The 17,864-nt window shown below is 43.4% G+C and overlaps 2 protein-coding genes across 8 annotated transcripts in view; one reads left to right on the top strand and one right to left on the bottom strand.

Moving 5' to 3' along the window:
- On the bottom strand, nucleotides 1-9,444 carry LOC146501146 (eIF5-mimic protein 2-A-like). Its single transcript, XM_085136453.1, has 12 exons — nucleotides 9,294-9,444; nucleotides 8,562-8,634; nucleotides 5,963-6,139; nucleotides 5,648-5,742; nucleotides 5,504-5,569; nucleotides 5,229-5,364; nucleotides 3,754-3,863; nucleotides 3,336-3,506; nucleotides 2,894-3,040; nucleotides 2,504-2,642; nucleotides 738-860; nucleotides 1-601 (listed from the first exon to the last, which is right to left on the bottom strand). Exons 2-12 carry the CDS (start codon nucleotides 8,623-8,625, stop codon nucleotides 570-572), a joined length of 1,260 nt encoding a protein of 419 aa, XP_084992579.1. The 5' UTR covers nucleotides 8,626-8,634; nucleotides 9,294-9,444; the 3' UTR covers nucleotides 1-569.
- A 767-nt stretch (nucleotides 9,445-10,211) lies between these two features.
- Nucleotides 10,212-17,864, top strand: part of myo1b (myosin IB) — a 57,881-nt gene continuing 50,228 nt past the window's right edge. For 2 of the 7 annotated variants that reach the window (XM_085136448.1, XM_085136449.1), the window contains exon 1: nucleotides 10,213-10,535. The gene's annotated coding sequence lies outside the window, so the exon portion shown is untranslated. Of the gene's footprint in view, nucleotides 10,536-17,864 lie in introns of all 7 variants that reach the window. The other 5 variants (XM_085136450.1, XM_085136451.1, XM_085136447.1 and 2 more) reach the window with 4 other exon arrangements.

Genomic DNA, 17,864 nt, shown 5'->3' with positions numbered 1-17,864 from the left:
TACGGCAGTAATGAAAACCATTTATTTGAAAATGTGCGATAAAGGGGAAAAACCCTACAAAGCTAGCGTGCTTGTTACACATGATGTATGGAAAAATCAAAGTTCATTTGCTGTTTATGATGACACGGCTCCATTAACAATAATGGATAAAGAATCTTAAAAACTGGCAACAAATTCAAAGTTGTCACATATCTGAGACGCAAATCAACAGTTTTCACTTCAGAGGACCGAATAAGAGCGATCAAACACAAAGACTGAAACACGCCTTCACATGGTCGAATTTTAAAGGGTATCATGTTTAAAAAAACCAAAACGCTCTGCTTTGTCACATGACAGAGGTTTCAGTCGATCAGCTAAATGTGGCACTCTGATTGGCTCCTGAAGGAGTTTGAAGAATACGAGCATCAAAAAAAAAACAACCCCATTAAAGCCCTTACATTACAGTCGAACTAGATATGAAGAGGTAGAGAATAGAAAAAGAAAGAACTAGAGAACAGGCGTCTGTTATAAATCCTTGTACTGCATCTGATTAAAAATACAAATTTCGATGGTTTTATAGGCAGAGGTCTTCAGTCTGCATCCTCCTCCTCCGACTCGGACTCTGAAGGAAAGGAAACATCCGTCACCAGACGCATAAACTCGACGTGCATTTAGTTACTAACATTTGGAGAGACCATAAACACGAGGCGCGCTTTGGGGCATCTCCCATCAGTGGCAGACAGAAACGAGGTGCTTACCTTCCTCTGCGTTCTTGAGCCATTCAACAAACTTTTTCATCTGCTCGAGGAAAACGCTTTTTCCTTTAGCTTGGTGGGCTTCGTTGTACCACTTCAGAATTGCCTCCTCGCTCAAGACATCGGCTGGGAGAAAAAAAAAAAACACACAAAGATAAAAACTAGAGATGGACCGATCCGATATTACGTATCGGTATCGGTCCGATACTGACCTAAATTACTGGATCGGATATCGGAGAGAAATAAAAAATGTAATCCGATCCATTAAATATCAAAAAAGCACCTCACAAAACCTGGCGACATGGCGAGCCGGAGCAGTGTGGTCACGTGATAGAGCGGCTGTGTGTATTTGTAGCCTGCTAGCAAACATTTCATCTCCGAGGAAGTTATCTCAGAGAGAAGTAAAGCAAGTGTGCAAGTTCATCTCTGAATGTTTGTAAAGCATTCCCACGTTAAGCTTAACAACCGATATATAGAGCAACTGCCTTTCTCTCTCTCTCTCTCTCTCTCCTGCTGCTGCTTCAATCGTGAAACAGATCAATGATCAGCTGATCGTCTCTCTTGTTTGTTTTTGGCCCACTTCTCACCAGAAAGAGGAAACCAGCGGCTGAACAACAGCAGCACTATTAAGCTTGATAAGCTGTTGTTAGAATTTATTTAATATTACTTTCTACACCAGGATCTTTTTCTACGTAGCTGACGGCTGGTAACTGTGCAGGGGCGGATCTAGCAAAGTGTAGCCAGGGGGGCCGATAGGGCATGAACAGGCAAAAGGGGGCACAAAGACATACTTTTCTTTCTTATTCTCATTTAAAATGTCGAGCTTTTAATTATTTAATAATTATCTGAATCTTACACCCAAAGTTTTAATCTGATGTAAAATGTATAGAAGTCCATTACTGTATATAGTAACTGTTAAGTCTAATATACCCTAGTACTTTTTAGTAGTAGTACTTTTTCCTTTGGGAAGGTACCATCTGTGCAGTCTGCAATTCTGTTGAAGAAAGATGTTGAATCTATTTAATTATTCTTGAAAAATAATTTATTTCTGTGAATTTTTTTCACCCTGCATCAAATTAAAGTTGATTACATTGATTAAGCATGATGAGGTGGAGGGTGGTTCCCTATTTTCTTTTGCTGGGAGTTTGCAACCCTATTAGTTAGGTTGCTTAATATTTCTGCTAAGTACTCTTTAAAATACCAGAATAGGGAGGATGGAGCAGGTTTAACTTTATTAGATTGATCAGTGTTGCTGATCTATGAAATATTTTGGGTGCAGTGTGTTTTTTTTTGTTTGTTTTTTTTACATACAGGTATAACAGAATAGCTTTAGTGTTGTTGTTGTTTTTTAACTTGAGTATGAACTTATACAAAAAGCAGCAAGATATTAAAAAAACAGTTTTATTGATTAAAAAACACACTATATCGGATTCATATCGGTATCGGCAGATATCCAAATTTATGATATCGGTATCGGTATCGGACATAAAAAAGTGGTATCGTGCCATCTCTAATAAAAACAAGAACGTAAAACAGAAAAAGAAATCATTTCAACTCGATGCCAACAGCACAGATGCGTCCGCAGGTGCCGGGAAAACAAATGTCACCAGGCAGGTTGATGACATCAATCAAGGCAAAGTTTTGGCTATGATCTCTGGCCATCTGGCATCAGTCGCACAAGCCTGCGTCGCTTCCTGCCGCAAAGTCAACTTCTTTCTCCCCAAAATGTGAAGGTGGGAACAGGAGCCTTGTGGGCATAATTAACTCACCTTTGTAGAGCAGTACGACAATCTTCTGAAAGGCCTTCATGAAGTGGATGTTGTCATAACAGTACTCCTGGATCTTCAGCAGCAGCGTGAGCTCGGAGAGGCCCTGGGAGGTAAAAGCCTTCAACAGCGGGCTGTATTGCTGAGGATGGAAACCAGGGGAAAGCTGGAGTAAGAGTTTTACCACTGTGAAAGAGTGCGAGGGGGAGATGCTTCTGATTTTTGCCTTACTAAATCAATTATCTTCTCTGCCGAGTTCAAAGCCTACAGCAGCGCGGGTTTTCTAACATCTCTGAGGCATAATTTAAGAGTGACACCCGTACGTTTCTTTAGCTCTCTCGGATCGTGTCATAACTGCCGTGGGAGAGAAGAAGATGAAGACGCAGGTGTCACCTTTAAGTGTTTGATGGCTTGTTCCGTCACGAGCTCCTCCTTCTTGTTCCACTCCACCGAGCTCATCACGCTGGACCAAATTAGTCCGATCATCGTCTGCTCAGAGATGTTGTTCTTCTTGATTTCCTCTCGGACGTAAGCAATGATCTATAAGATCCAAGCCAAGAGACGGAACAAACGTTACTGGCGATGCAGAGCAACCACGGCCGACATTACCTACGAGCACCCTGTCAGGGTACTGAGGTTGGCGGGAGCAGATAATATGTTCAGGCTGAGTGGATTTCAGGAATTTGCCATTGATCCACTGCATCCGTTTCCTCACCATTCCTCAAGACAAAAGGGTGACAGGTCAAGCAGAAAGCAATCTTAAGTGCTACTACACAGCGGTGTGCTGCGAGGAGCGAGTCTGTGTAAAAGAAGATGGAAAACCACGAACACTTACGTCTTTGAGGGGCTCTCCACGTGACATCAGATCCTCAAGCTCCTTCTGCAGCTCTTTGCGAGCACCTATGGACTGCTGGTTCCTGGCAAAGTCGGAAATCTCCTTGAGCCCGGCGTCTGTGAAGTACTTGGAGAAGTGCTCGCAACTCCGCTTGTTGGCTGGGAAAAGTTCCTGCAAATTTACATAATCAAACATTGAAGCAGACCCCATTCATCCGAACAAGCCTTCATCAGCAATTAGGAGGTCTTTGGTGCAGTAGCTGCTGCGACTGCCACAATAGTTTGAAACTATTCAATTTATGCAGAGCCGTAATTAAGCAGTCATATTTAGAACACGCAGACAGGCCGCTGAGCGGCATGGGGAAACGCCGCTGAGCCTAAGCCTCGTAGAGATGTTGTAGCGAAGATGTCGTTCTCACCATAAGCCTGTTGTCCATGCCAACCTTTCGAAGACTGGCAGCAACCGAGTTGATGTCCTTTTCAGAGAGCCAGGATTTGAAGAGTTTTACAGCAAAGCAAGGCGAAACACCTGAACAAATGCACAGAAATGTGAGTCAGCTGTTACTGACAGACCTGCCAGGATAAAGAAAGACAAAGTAATCCGCTGGTAAACACAACACCGAGGCTCTTAACTGGAAAAATGCCACAAACAAGAAAACATTCAAGTTTGGACCAACGGGTAAATCAAATAAACATCTGCATCAAGATAAATAAATGAAAGTGTATGATGATCAAAAAGGTAAAACCATCACCATCCGTCGGGTCCTTTCAAAGAGCGCAGCAGTGGATGCTGACGGATTAACTGATCACTTTTATTAGCTGTTGTGTTTGTGCTTAATCTCTTCTTCTGGTACAACAGAGACAACCGGCTGACAACGCCCACTCAAAGCAAAACTTCACAGCACCATCTGCACCTTTTACTGCATTACACATTAATAATACTAGCATGTAACAAGAGCACTTATTTGCACAGAAATTACCTTTACTCCATTACTCTGAAGCTTCTTTTAAAATTCCCTTTTCCTTAGAGGGGCTGTGAATGGAAAATATTAAGCCTTCACTTCATGCACGTGTAAAATGTAGTAACGTAACGCAGGCGCATCTTTCTAGTATCACTGACCACGCAGCTGCTATCAGCAAACTCTGTGTCAGAGGGACAGACGTTAGGTATCTCTGTGTGTAGCCTGCTTGTTTTCTACTTTAAGTCCACTGTGTGACCAATTACAATAACTTTACCCCTTTTAGAATATATTTTATAATTTAACTATATTTGTAAACAAAGAATGGAGCAAACAGTCCTGAAGCAGATGTTTGACACCAGCTGCTTTAATGGAGATTCCCCAAATGTTTTCTTTGTGCGTTCAGTTATTTTAAACACTCGACTTCCCATCGCTGACTTTCTTTCAGGAAAAAAAGGTAGAAAATGGATTCAAATGTGACTGATGGCAAGTAAATGACGAGAGAAAGAACAACTTCCACAACTCAAATGGGAGGATAACATTGCAGTGACAATGTTTAATATTAAGTTTAATAATTTAGTTCCACTCATTGAGCGTCGTTTCGGCCCTGCTGAATGAGCAAAATGTGAGATTTCTGCAGCATTTTTTCCCCTGATTAATCCCAGCAGCTGAAAACAGACACGTCTGCAGGCATCAAAGGCTTTTCCAAAGTCTCTGACTGAAATGAAAGCCTACATACTGTCAACACTCGTTTGCATGACTGCCCATCCCTCTGCTACTTCTACATTAATACCTGCAAAGCATTCAGGCTGTCCAGATAAAGCAAACAGTGCGCTGAGTGTGTACAGGTCCTTAAAATGTCTGATAAATGGTGGATCGGGGAGAGAAACCGTGAACATAATTCTGCACACAGACCGAGTATTAACGCCGAGTACCTTCTTTGACCAAATTCTCATTGAAGAGGCTGCTGAGAATGGATGCAGAGATGTTCCCGTTGGCCAGCAGAATCCCTGTTAGCATGGCCAGCTTGTTGCGCTCAGACTCTGTGAAACCCTTGAGAAACAGCAGCAGCTGTAAAACAGTAAACGTGCAGGCTGAACCACAGCAGAGGCAAATCTGTACTCTTTATATTTTAAACTGAAACAAACTGCTCAAGATTTCAGTCACGACCCGGTCAGGGGTCGTGACCTGGCTATGCAGAGAAACAAACCTTTTTGATCTCCTCTTCAAATCCCTTCTCCAAGTATTTGTAGCGCCTAATGAGCTTGTTAAAGACCTAAAGGGGGGAAAATTGCTTTATTATCCATAAAAATATATGGATATTAAAACGTGAACTGAACACAGTGGTATTCACCTGTGCATATGCCTGCATGGTCTCCATGTCCTCTTGTGCTTTGAAGAGACAGAACTCTGTACAGGTCATGTCGTCTGACAGCGTACCCCCGGGGGCTGAAATGAAACATTCATGTCTTAGGCACTTCACGTTTCACCTCTGCTGATCACTGTATCGACATCAATACAAAAACAGGGGGGGACACTTATGCACGCCAGTATTAACCTGAAGACCCAGAGAGCGCTCGACTGAGGGACAAATTTTATTACCATGGTATAATGCAAAGTTTAAAAATGTTTTTGCAAAGTTTAAAGAAATGCCAATCCTGCAACTCACCCAGCATTCCACCAGCCACCAGGATGTCGAACAAAGTCTCGGCATAGCGTCGGTAGTCAAGCTTTGCACCAGAGGCATCAAGGAACTTTGCGACAGCTTCCAAATCAGTGCCAGTTTGGTTCAGACCCTGTACGATGCTCTCCTGAAACTGGGAAGGGTCAAACCTCTCCTTTTCATCTGTGCAAAACGAACAAAAAGACAAATTAGTTCAGTTCATTCTTATTTCAAATGTAAACATTCAGCATCATTTCGTGATATCGTTTCATTATTTTGTTTGAAAGGGAGTAGGCAGAAGTATACACTTGTTTGTATACCCCCACAAATTTTACATCTCATTCATTTAGTTTTCTTTTAGTCTTAAACAAACAAACAGTGAAACAAAAGCAAAACAAAAATCATCACAATATGGTTACTTTCATATAATAAAAGTCAGAATATGTAAATTAGCAGATTCACAAATACTGAAACAAATAAACCAAAACATCCCAATTACCGTCCTGGGTTAACCCAATTTTCTTCATTCTTAAATTAGTTTTTATATTTTAGTTTAAACTGGTATATGTTGTTACTTTCTTTTATTTCTTATGTTAGACTGTTCCATAATTTAACTCCCACTATTGAGATAACTTACTTTAAAAAGTATGTCTAACTTAAATCCACAACAAATTTGGAGTCAATAAATAACAGACAGACATTTTTAAAAATATATTTCTCTCTCTAGCTGGAGGCTGTAAAAAAAAAACTTTTTTCGAGCTATTTGGACTTGTTGGTGCGTTTTCAATCATTGTCCTGGTGTATAACACAAATGTGCTTGAGGGCATGAAGTAGTGGCTGAATGTAATCGTTCAGGACTTTCTGGTAAAGAGCAGAACTCGTGGTTCCATCAGTTGAGCAGGTCCTGAAGTAGCAAAGCAGCCCCATGCCATCACACTTCCACCACCATGCCTGACTGTTGGTATGACGTTGTTTTTGTGAAATGCTGTGTTAGGCCGGTTTTATGGTCCCGCAAATGTCTCCACCCGCAAACATGATTCTGAGAGGACAGAGGGGGAGAGGGGTTTTCACCCACCCCAGATGTGCGCCTGTGCAGTCATCCGAGATCCTGGAGGACTGGATGACGTAAGCAACTAAGTGACGTAAGTGTGATGGAACAGAGCAAGGAGTAAAACCAGAGTTCACCCAAAACGGGAGGGCCATGAAAAAACTTCAAAGGCCAAAAAAATAAAGCATGAAAAGCAGAGATGGTGGCTGCAGTGACCTTTTCATTGTTTTTAACGCTGTTTCACTTCAACTCTTTGTTTGTTATAACTTCACAAACTGGTTTTACCACGTACTTTGTAAACTGCCTCAGTCTCACAAGAGAGCTCTCTGCAGGCATCTGGGCAGTCCTCAGATTAGAGCAGACAGCGAACGCACCACGTCTGCTCAGCCATAAAAACAGCTTCAGTTTTACATCAGATGTAACTGAACCAAGTGAGGCCTGCAGTTCTTTAGATGTTGTTCTGGGTTTGTCTGTGACCTCCTGGATAAATCGCTTATGTGCTCTTGGAGCCATTTTGGTAGGCCGGTTGCTCCTGTGAAGGTTCACCACGGTTCCAGGTTTTCTTCACGTCGCTGATGGCTCTCACTGTGATTCACTTGAGTCCCAGAGCCTTACAAACGTCTCTGTAACCTTTTCCAGCCTGATAGATGTCAGCGACTTTGTTTTTCAGCTGTTTCTTTAGCTCATGGCATGATGTGCTTTTATTTAAGCCTGCTTCACTTACCAGACAGCTTCTATTTAAATGGGTGGTAGGCGATCGTGGCTCAAGAGTTGGGAGTTCGTCTTGTAATCGGAAGGTTGCCGGTTCGAGCCCCGGCTCGGACAGTCTCGGTCGTTGTGTCCTTGGGCAAGACACTTCACCTACTGGTGACGGCCAGAGGGGCTGATTGCCTCGCTTCTGTCAGGGCAGCTGTGGCTACATGTAGCTGCCTCCACCAGTGTGTGAATGTGAGAGTGAATGAATCATGGAATTGTGAAGCGCTTTGAGGGTCTTGAAATGAAAAGTTAAAACTATATAAATGCAATCCATTAAATAATTTCTTGGTTCAGCAGATCTGGCAGTGTGGGTGTGGCTAGTGAAGCTGAACTTAGATTTCATTTAAAAAAAGAAAAAAGGGGGGACTCAGATAGTTCAGATTTTTGGCATGATGAAGAGCCAAATGTTTTTTAAATACTACATATATTTTTTTCATATTAAGTATTTGTTCCCAGTTACAAAAGTTTGGCAGAGATTTAAAAGATTAAAAACATTAAAAGCATTATTGTAATTGACAATATTTGTAAGTCAAAGACTAGATGGTTGAGATTTGGTGCTATATAAATAAAATAGAATAGAATTGAATCAAAACTGAAAATTGTCATTGGTTATCTGCAAGATTTTTTGTTTTAATTATGGCATCAAGATTGGCATCAATCCTGGATTTCACAATCTGTGCTTTTCCATTGCTGGTAGCATGAAAAGCTACGGGGAGGACAGGCGGGCGTGATCTGTATATCCTGATGAAACCACCTGTGTTTAATGTGACCAAAACAAACTGATGCTTGGCGCTTTCTCACCTCTTTTCCGAGTTTTGAAACGCTGGCCTGTTAGCGTAGGCTTCTGCTGCCTTTGATTACTCATAAAAACACTCTGCAAGACAAACACAAATGAGCTCAGTGTGAGGAAACAACAATGGAAATAACTCCAATCGGATCCGTCCGCACAGCTCCACCCATGCATAATCAAATCTGCATGAATCATACAAATGTTGTGTGCATGTGGGAGCGCAACGTGCAACAAGCCAGATGTTAGCCACCCCCATTATTTGTTTGGGAGGGAAGGGCAGAGGCTGGTATGAGCCTTCACCCCTGGGGATGTATACACGCACATATACTCGTACAGGTATAAACAACAATGCTATTTACCATAAATGTTAGCGGTAACCACCGTTATTAGCATCGTCCACGTCACCATGCGTGCTAAATGTACGAGCAGCAGTGCATACACAGCACCATACGAGGACATTTGTCTACCTTCGTTCATTGTCATGACACGAATCTATAAAAACAACACTTTACTCTGTACCTATTATAAATATCACCCCAAAAAGGGCAAGCTGTGACTGTCTATATTTATCAAAGACGAGCGAGCCAACTCTGGATATCTGACTTCAGATAACACAATAACACTGGGGCAGTGCTAGCTTGCTGCTAACTATAATCCATTTTCCTTCCGCAGTGTCGCAGTAAACTGAACTACTGCGAGCAGCGCTCGGCTCCACAAAGAGAAAAAATTAGTCAGAAACTCACCGAAATCCTCTTTAAGAACAAAAACAGTCCGTGACAAAGAAACTAGTATAACTGGACTCCAGTACAACCAGTTCTAGGAAAGAGGAAGCTGTAGACGTAACCGCGCGTGCGCACTAACGCAGTCTATTTGGGTCGCTACACTTGACTGAAGAGCGAAATTTAAGCGGTTAAAACCAAATAAATAACAAACGTGAATGCAGTGATACTGCATGTCTTCTCTGGATGCAACGCAGGAGTGAGTGATATTTAAAAGAAAATCTGGTTTAAACCCCAAATACCGTAAAGTCCGAATCTGTAAATCAGTACAAGAAGAGACAAACACCCCCCAACAAAATCACAAATACGAGTTTCCTGTGCACAGAGAGCGACTTTAACCATTAAACTTGGCCCAGAGTTTCATTAAAAGCTCGTCAAATCGTTGTTGCTATGTAGTATTAAGACACAGGAGGGGGGTATTGTGCTGTCGGGTGGATGGAGTGCGTGTCTATATATAACGATGAAGGAAAACTTTAATGTTGCTTCACACTCACCTCGTAAATCTTGGTTATATTCCCAAAGTCGTGTGGGAACTTCTTCAAACAAGTTTGGCCAACTATAACTTAACCAGTTCGCCTTTTTACAGTTACTTATGTGAGAATAATTTAACAAATCATAATACCGCATAATGAAAATTCACTTTTAAACAATCAAAGTCCAGTTTACTTTTTAAAAATCCCTCCAAAGCTCAATGTCTCTGCAGCAAACCGCCTCTTTTCTCCGCACAGGAGCCATGGAGCAGTTAAAACAGCTCACGTTGCCTGAATGTTTAGTTAGTAAATATGAGGAGGAAGCAGCTCGCTGTTTGCTTTCTGACTTGGATGTTTCGTTACTATTATGTGTGGGGACAAAAGACGAAGTGCATTGTTTCCGACGACACCTGAAGGCACCACCTCCCCAGCGCTGGAGGTGATTAGGGGACTCACTGGACGAGCTGACTAGCCCAGAGCCGCCTCTCCAGCCACTCCCTACGCCCGGCAGTTTCTGCGCTCTCAAGTCCATCAGAGCTCCATTCAAAGTGCTGAGATTCGGATGAGAGCCTCTTCCAGCCTCATCCAACACAGGCAGACACTAGTTAACCCAAAGACAGCAGGGAAGGGCTTCAGGAGCCTCTCCTGACTTGGAGAATCATCCCGGGATCTTTTTTTTTCTTGTCCGTAGAGTGGATTTAGGACAAGAGGGAGCAACTTCCACAGAGGTAAAGCGGTAAGTTGTTCTGGAAGTGTAAAGCTTTTTTTCTTCTCCGTTGGTTCTGGTTTATCGCTGTTACATTTTCGGAAACTCTTCAAAAGTTAACTTTTCATTTCTTTAGATCGCCTGCTTCCCAACTCATTCATTCCTCCCCTCTTCGTACAGGAGGGGGGTTGGGGGATAAATATATACGTTTTTATTTTTTGTGTCTGTTTCTCTCTTTCTCTGTGTGTGTTTCTTACTTTTCTATGACTTGGAGGAGAAAGCGCAGGAGGGATTTAGTTTAATGCCTCTTTCTTGCTGCAAACCGCGGCTCATTCAGCAGTATTCCTGAAAACCGTTGTCGCTAATTGCCTACATCTGCGGGCAAGAACCGTCTTTGTGGCTGAGCGGAGCCAGAAACCCACTGCAGACCCTGAACCAGAGGACAGCAAGCTCCAAACGAGCGTTTTCAGGTGCTGCTGTCACCAAACGCTCAGCTCTGTGTGTGAAATGGCAGATTTAATGACCCATGCAGAGGACGATGAAACTCTGGAATCATTTAAAGTTTTTTTCCATTAAAATATCCTTGCATTGCCCCGCACTATGATCTGTGGAAATACCTGGATTAAAGGTATACAGAGACGGATCAATGTGAGATTAAATCCTGGATAAAGTGGGTGAAGGTGGGCTTAGCCCTCAGTGCGCCCCCGGTTTTAAGAGATGATAATGTTGCTGACTGGAAAACATTTCTGCTCAGTATGGATAAAAGTCGTCTCTGAGGAACATCCCAAAGTTCCTCCTGGACAAAGTGTTTGTTTTGTGCCGGAGTCTGCTGTGGGTTGGGAACCAGCCTGGAACTCGTAGAAGTGAAATACCTCATAGGAAGGAAAAACAGTTGCTTTAGGGGGAAAAGCTGCTTGGGGTAATGCTTCCCTTAGCACATCTGTAAATATAGTGTTCAGTGCCACAGAAGCTGGAAATGAGTATTAATGGAACAGTCAAGTCCAAACAATGAGCAACTGTTGCTTCACTGCCTTTGATGCAAAGTTGTTTTTAATTCCCGTCTTTTCTTTTTTTCCCCAACTCCTAATTCCACTGGTGAACTTGGTGTCCCAAGAGGATCAGATAAGACCTTTTAAAAGAAGAAGAAAAAAAAAGTTGGTATCTTTCCCTTTGTGGGTTGCCACAAATATGTCCCACCTCTTTTGGCCAGATTCTCAGTTGGGAAACCAGATGGGAACTTTATTACCCGCACTGATCAAACAAACAGTGATGTAAGCTGAGTGTGAGAGGTAGTGTGTGGTAAGCCTTCAGAGCTGTAAGAAAGACTCCTGGAAAGAAAAGTAACAACCGTTTAGCTCAGCTGGAGCAGGGCTGCGTGTCGGCCATTGGAGTTGCTCTGCTCAGCGTGAGCTTGTTGGGCAGCTTGCATCAAGTTGCCACAGTTTTGTAACATGTGCCAAAAGCCTCTTTATGAACACTGTGGGGCGGGATGCTGTGGCCTAATGCAGAATGGATGGCAGTTCAAAGTCCCCGAGCCGGCGCCATGGTAATGAATGGTGTTTACACTTCCCTGCCTGTGCAACCCGGTGTAGTGTGGCGTGTGCTTGTGTTAACCATGCATCAGCTGTGATAGACGGAGGCCCGCATGCTCCGCTGCCTTCAGCAGCCTCTCGTGCAGGGCGGGGATCTGAACGTTTGAAGCATTAAAAGTTCCACATCCAGGTCACGGCCTCATCAGCATGGTGACAAATTGTGATTTTTCTCCCAGTTTTGCTTTAGGTGGGGAGTTTTTTTCATTCACACTTCATCTTGAGTTTACTGTCCTAACAAAGAAGTATTCTCAGTGCCGTGCAACTCTGAGAACTTTCCACCCATTTCACTTCGCGGCTTAAACTTCACTTCCTCAGTTTCCCAGACGAGCCAGAGTAATAATGCCATACGTTTTTATTTCTCACTGCTTCATCAAGTCCGCTGCAGCTGCTTTCCTCATTTTCTTATTATAAAGGGAAGCAGACAACACTAGAGCAGCTAACTCAGAGCAGCCTGCAGGACGGTATATGAAAGTGCTGCCGTTCTCCTGTGCGCCTTTATTTAATGCCCAGTAAGTGCTTATTTCAATACTGATTGAGTGCTCACGCTGATGATAAAGTAATAGTAGTTGATCACAATAAATGCAAAAAGTAGAAAATCTTAAATCTGCTCCATCGTCAGATAACTTTTTATTGTCCTTGCACAGTCACGTTGGCACTAAGCACAACTAAACACAGGGTGGATAAAGTTAGGATGCCAGTGCTCTGTGTTGTTTAGTTCGGTTGTAACTGCCATTTTTCTTGTGATGAAATTCGAAATGGTCTGTAAAGGCTGGTGCGGTTCACCTGGTCAGTGCACTGTGTGTGAGTCACACCGAGCTCTTGCAGCGCTGACCTTTTGAAGGAGCAGAAAGTACTGAATAAAGTCCTCTATCGGAGCTTATTATCTGCACCGTTTACTTTTATTTTAGCTTCTCTGTTGGAATAAAAATGAATAATGATTTCCAGACGCTCCCGACCTCTCGGAGAATGTTGCGGATTCTTCTTTTTAAGCTGTGTGAGCGTATTGTCTCATTAATAAACGAGCTGAGCTTCCAAGCTTACAGATGGTTCGTTGGGAAGTTTGGAAGCAGCGCAAGCTGCAGAGACTTATTTAAATAACTTTAAGTACAACAGAAAGAAAATTTCAGTGGGGCTGAGATCACAGCAAACGAACGCAAAAACCCAACTTCAGGAAGTCTCTCGTGGTATTACCACAACTTTGGCTGCTTGTGTCATGAACATGTAAAGCCCCATTGCTCATAAGAAGAAGCTGACTCCTCCAGTTCTCAGGATTTGTGGAGTAAATATTGTGTAATACTTTGTCATCTTGATTTCCAGATACAGGCCTGCTTCTTGCCTGACTGAACGTCCTCATGTCTGCCCGCACGTTGGGCTGTATTGTAAATAAAGAACAGCATTTGTGTGTGTGCTGCAGGTTCATGTTTGATGGACCTGGATTGTGCGTTGGGAGCTAATGGGGTCACATTTGTGTGAGATCTCCTGTTTATCATCTAGTGTAAGATTCAGTTTCAGCGTCTGTGCTATGGACCGTCGGCGTGCCGAGCTTTCCTCACACAGATCTGCACCTGGAGTGTTGGGGACCCAGGAATTCCAGTTCAGTTTCCAGGCAGCTGCTTGTGTTGAGCTCCTGTAAACCTCGCTGCATTGTCCTGCCCTGCTCTCTGGCACGGCCCCATGCCACGCTGCTGCTCCATTAGGGAGGGCTTTAATCTCCACCAGTGCCAGCAGCGTGCCATGTTGTGACTTTTCTGTGACAAAGCTAGACTGATCTGCGGGAAATTTTGCAGAGTATTATGCTGCATAATGGATGTTTATTATCATCTGTTCAATGCCACTCTATTCCCAAACATTTGCTCCAAAGGCAGCGTCACGAGACCCGTGTCTGCGATTATATCAGAGGCCAATGCAGAGCCTAATTGGTCGACTGTCCTGAAAATACTGACATTTTCAAACCGTTACAGGTTTCTCAGCAGCGAGTTCACTGTGTCTCCAGCATTGTCACTATTTGTGTTTTGCATGCCTGTGAGTGCCTGCACGGCTGTTGACCTTTGTTTGGACTCGTTTTTCTCACTGAAGGGCAGAAAAAACATCAGGACCTGTAAATATTAAATGTGCTTCTAATGGTGATTTTTTTGTATTCATGTTTCCCCCATAGCGTGATCTGACTGAGAAATCTAGGTCAGAGGCACAAAGTAGAGCACATCTCATATTATTGCTGCGACATGCATCACAATCCCAGGTCCAGCACATGCATTACTATCAGATCTCAGATGATAAAATCTCTCACGTGTGTTTTTATTTTTCTGTACAGAAACGTTGCTCGATCTTAATGCAGCACTTTAATCTGATGGACTCGTAGATGAAATTCTGATTTAGAAATTGATTCTGAGAGTTGTGTCAGAGCCCGGAGTCGTGGGTGTGCTCTATCTGCTCTGCACATCAAGCTTCATGCTAATAACAAGCAGGGGTTAAGGCAGTGCCGCTGGATGGCTTTGAGTCTGCAGCACGTCACCGACAGCCGATGATGAGTCATGAAACATCGCCGTCCTGAGAAGTTTTACTTCTCAGGACGGCGATGTCAAGTAGTAGAGAACTAGAGTACTAGTAGAGAGTAGAGTACTTGTCAACAAGTAGAGAAGTTTTACTTCTCTACTTGTTGTTCCTAGAGTATTTAAAAGTAGAATGGGAGGGAGAGCCTTCAGTTTTCAGGCCCCTCTTCTGTGGAACCAGCTTCCAGTTTGGATTCAGGAGACAGACACTATCTCTACTTTTAAGATTAGGCTTCAAACTTTCCTTTTTGCTAAAGCATATGGTTAGGGCTGGACCAGGTGACCCTGAATCCTCCCTTAGTTATGCTGCGATAGATGTAGGCTGCCGGGGGATTCCCATGATGCATTGAGTTTTTCCTTTCCAGTCACCTTTCTCACTCACTATGTGCTAACAGACCTCTCTGTATTGAATCGTATCTGTTATTAATCTCTGTCTCTCTTCCACAGCATGTCTTTATCCTGTCTTCCTTCTCTCACCCCAACCAATCACAGCAGATGGCCCCGCCCCTCCCTGAGCCTGGTTCTGCCGGAGGTTTCTTCCTGTTAAAAGGGAGTTTTTCCTTCCCACTGTCGCCAAAGTGCTGCTCATAGGGGGTCATATGATTGTTGGGCTTTTCTCTGTATCTATGAAGCGCCTTGAGGCGACATTTGTTGTGATTTGGCGCTATATGAATAAAATTGAATTGAATTGAATTTTAGTAAAAAGTGGTTATTAGGCTTCGATTAGCAAATCACTCAAAGTCCTCGCGTTACATCTGCAGTAACGTCCTCGCTGAGCTCCAACCGCGGGAGACTTTAAGTTTTGATGTTTTTGGTTCAATACGCCAAATTGAAATGATGTGTAATCACAGCCACGTGCTGCACACAGGCGCTGTGCCAGTGTGAGCGCGCTCAGTAAAGGTGACTGTGTGACATACAGACTTGCTGCATCGCTGATCTAGATTTGAGATTAATGACAGCTGAACCGTACCGGGGCGTTTGATGCTTACCTCCTAAACATGCAAAATTCAAAAAGCACCAGAAAGAGAGAGAGTGACAAAGCCGGGCACTACTAATCCGGTTACTCCGAGGAAATTGGCAGAGGTTAATACGAGGTCATTCAGGTTTAGGCTGATTAAATCAGCGTGTTGTTTATATCAACCACAATTTAAAAAAATCTTCTTTTTTTTTGCCCTTTATCTGTGACAAACCACAAAAGTCAGTGTTTTTCGTGTTTATCAGTATAGATGATATAAGTTTTATCCCCCATTTCTCGCCCACACAACAGTAAGGATAATCCCAGGAGTTTAATCAAAGCTGTCAGGTTTTCTCTCTTGGATCTAGTACAACATTTAACAGCAGGCAGCAATTCCCATTAATGGGATTTTTGTCACAGGCTGCCTGGAAGCTACTTCTAAATGTGGGGTAGTGGGTTATCAGCAGAGGGGACGAGGATGTCCAAGATGCAGACAGATGCCACATTTTTGGCACTCGGGCAGCTTTATCTCCCAGGTCAACATGAGGCGTCAGCATCTGCTTTTGCTCAGAACGAATAAGCTCCCCGCTGTAAACACTCGTGTTTAGTAGCAGACTTTCAGTGTGGCTTTGCACTCACTGCCATGACCGACCAGGCAATCAGTTTGCAGTAGATGAGTATTTAACTGGTTTGGTGTAATTGGTTTGACTAATATTGATTGTTGCAGGCTAGTACAAAGCCCCCGATGCTCTGGATGTTCAGTAATTACAGAGGAGCTATTAGGTGTTTTGTAAACTTTGGTTTATTTACACGTGCAGCCTTTAGGAAGTCTGCTCCTCTCTGAAATGTGGAAATGATCCAAAATGATATTTATTGATTTGAAAAGCACCGAGTGCTGCAGCAGAGCGGCTGCTTTATAAAGTCCTACATATAAGCAGCATATGGGCTGAGATCACAGAACAACTGACTGCTGTTTTTTATGCCTCCAAAGAATTTTGCAACTGTTTCAAATGTAAGTAATTATATTTTTAAAGTGTGCTGCAAACCACCCGAGCAGCTGGTCCTTTGAGCCATCACTGGGGCTGCTTTGGCACGAGGCCATCAGGCCAAGAGGAAGTAACCTACTTCTGAAATATATATACTTAAGTAATCACATATTTCTCCCCTTACTGGAGCCTTCTAAACCGAGATGGGGTTGATGACATCATTAGAGGCATTTCAAATGTCTTGGTTTCCTAAATAATTCTTCATCCATCATCGTTTTTTTTTCTTTTCAGTCTTTAAAAGTTGTCTCCATGCTGAGTGTGAGAGTGAGTGCTGCTGGAAACCGACTCCTGCCTGCTGCTAAGAACTGGGCAGCTTCTTTATGGGCCAATAATAGTGTGCCCTGCGGGGGAACACAAGCCAGGGAAAAAGTGAAATAGAAGTCTCCAGTTTTTTCCAGAAAGTCGTGCTGTTCTTACGCTGCAGCTAAAAGTCGGTTTGACAGCTGAAAAATCTTTTTTTCCTTCTTTTTTGGTGAAATAGCCGCCCCTTCCTTTTCCGCACCTCCAACAGTTTCCAGTCGCGTATCAGCCCTCGGATCCACGGTTGAAGATGCGTCTGTGTCCGTGAGGCACAACGATATTGTTTCTGTGTTTTGAGTGTCAGACGTCGCCTCGTTTTCGGGCTGCTTCTGATTGCCACCCACGACACTTCATTCATTCCCAATGCTGTCTAAAACATCACAGTGCATTATGCCCCTGTCATATTTTCATTTGCTTCAGAGCACGATCCGTTCTGACTATTCAGAAAGAGACGTCTGTCCTACCAGCGAACAATACACGACTGCATGGCCTCATCTATTGGTCTTGTGTGGGCAGTCTGTCACAACAGCAGACATTAGGTTTTTGGTGCAGCAAAGCCCTGAATGCATCCCAGGCCCCTCTTTTATCTCCAGCCCTATGGCGTTGGGATTACTCTCCCAAAGGAGACTGGACTGAAAACTGCCAGCCGCAGCACTGTCTTTGTCACAGCCGGGATTCTTTTCCAGCCCGAATATTATATCACAGCAAGCAAAGCAGCACAGGCAAAAAGTACAATTCTCCAGTGGAGTTCATGGGACTCGTACGAAACCCGAAACAGAAGGAGACTCCAGCTGAGCGGACACCCACAAGTCAGGGGCAAAGTTGCTTAGTTATGTAAGTTTCTATGGGACATTCTCGCATGCCACAGGGGAGAAGGAGAGACCTATTAGCCAATCAAAAGGCCCCGCTCCGCCTCT

Source organism: Neolamprologus multifasciatus, chromosome 16 (genome assembly GCF_963576455.1).
Source record: "Neolamprologus multifasciatus chromosome 16, fNeoMul1.2, whole genome shotgun sequence".
Classification (NCBI taxonomy): domain Eukaryota; kingdom Metazoa; phylum Chordata; class Actinopteri; order Cichliformes; family Cichlidae; genus Neolamprologus; species Neolamprologus multifasciatus.
Note: the sequence above shows the minus strand (reverse complement) of the source record. Positions and strands in the feature narration are given on the sequence as shown.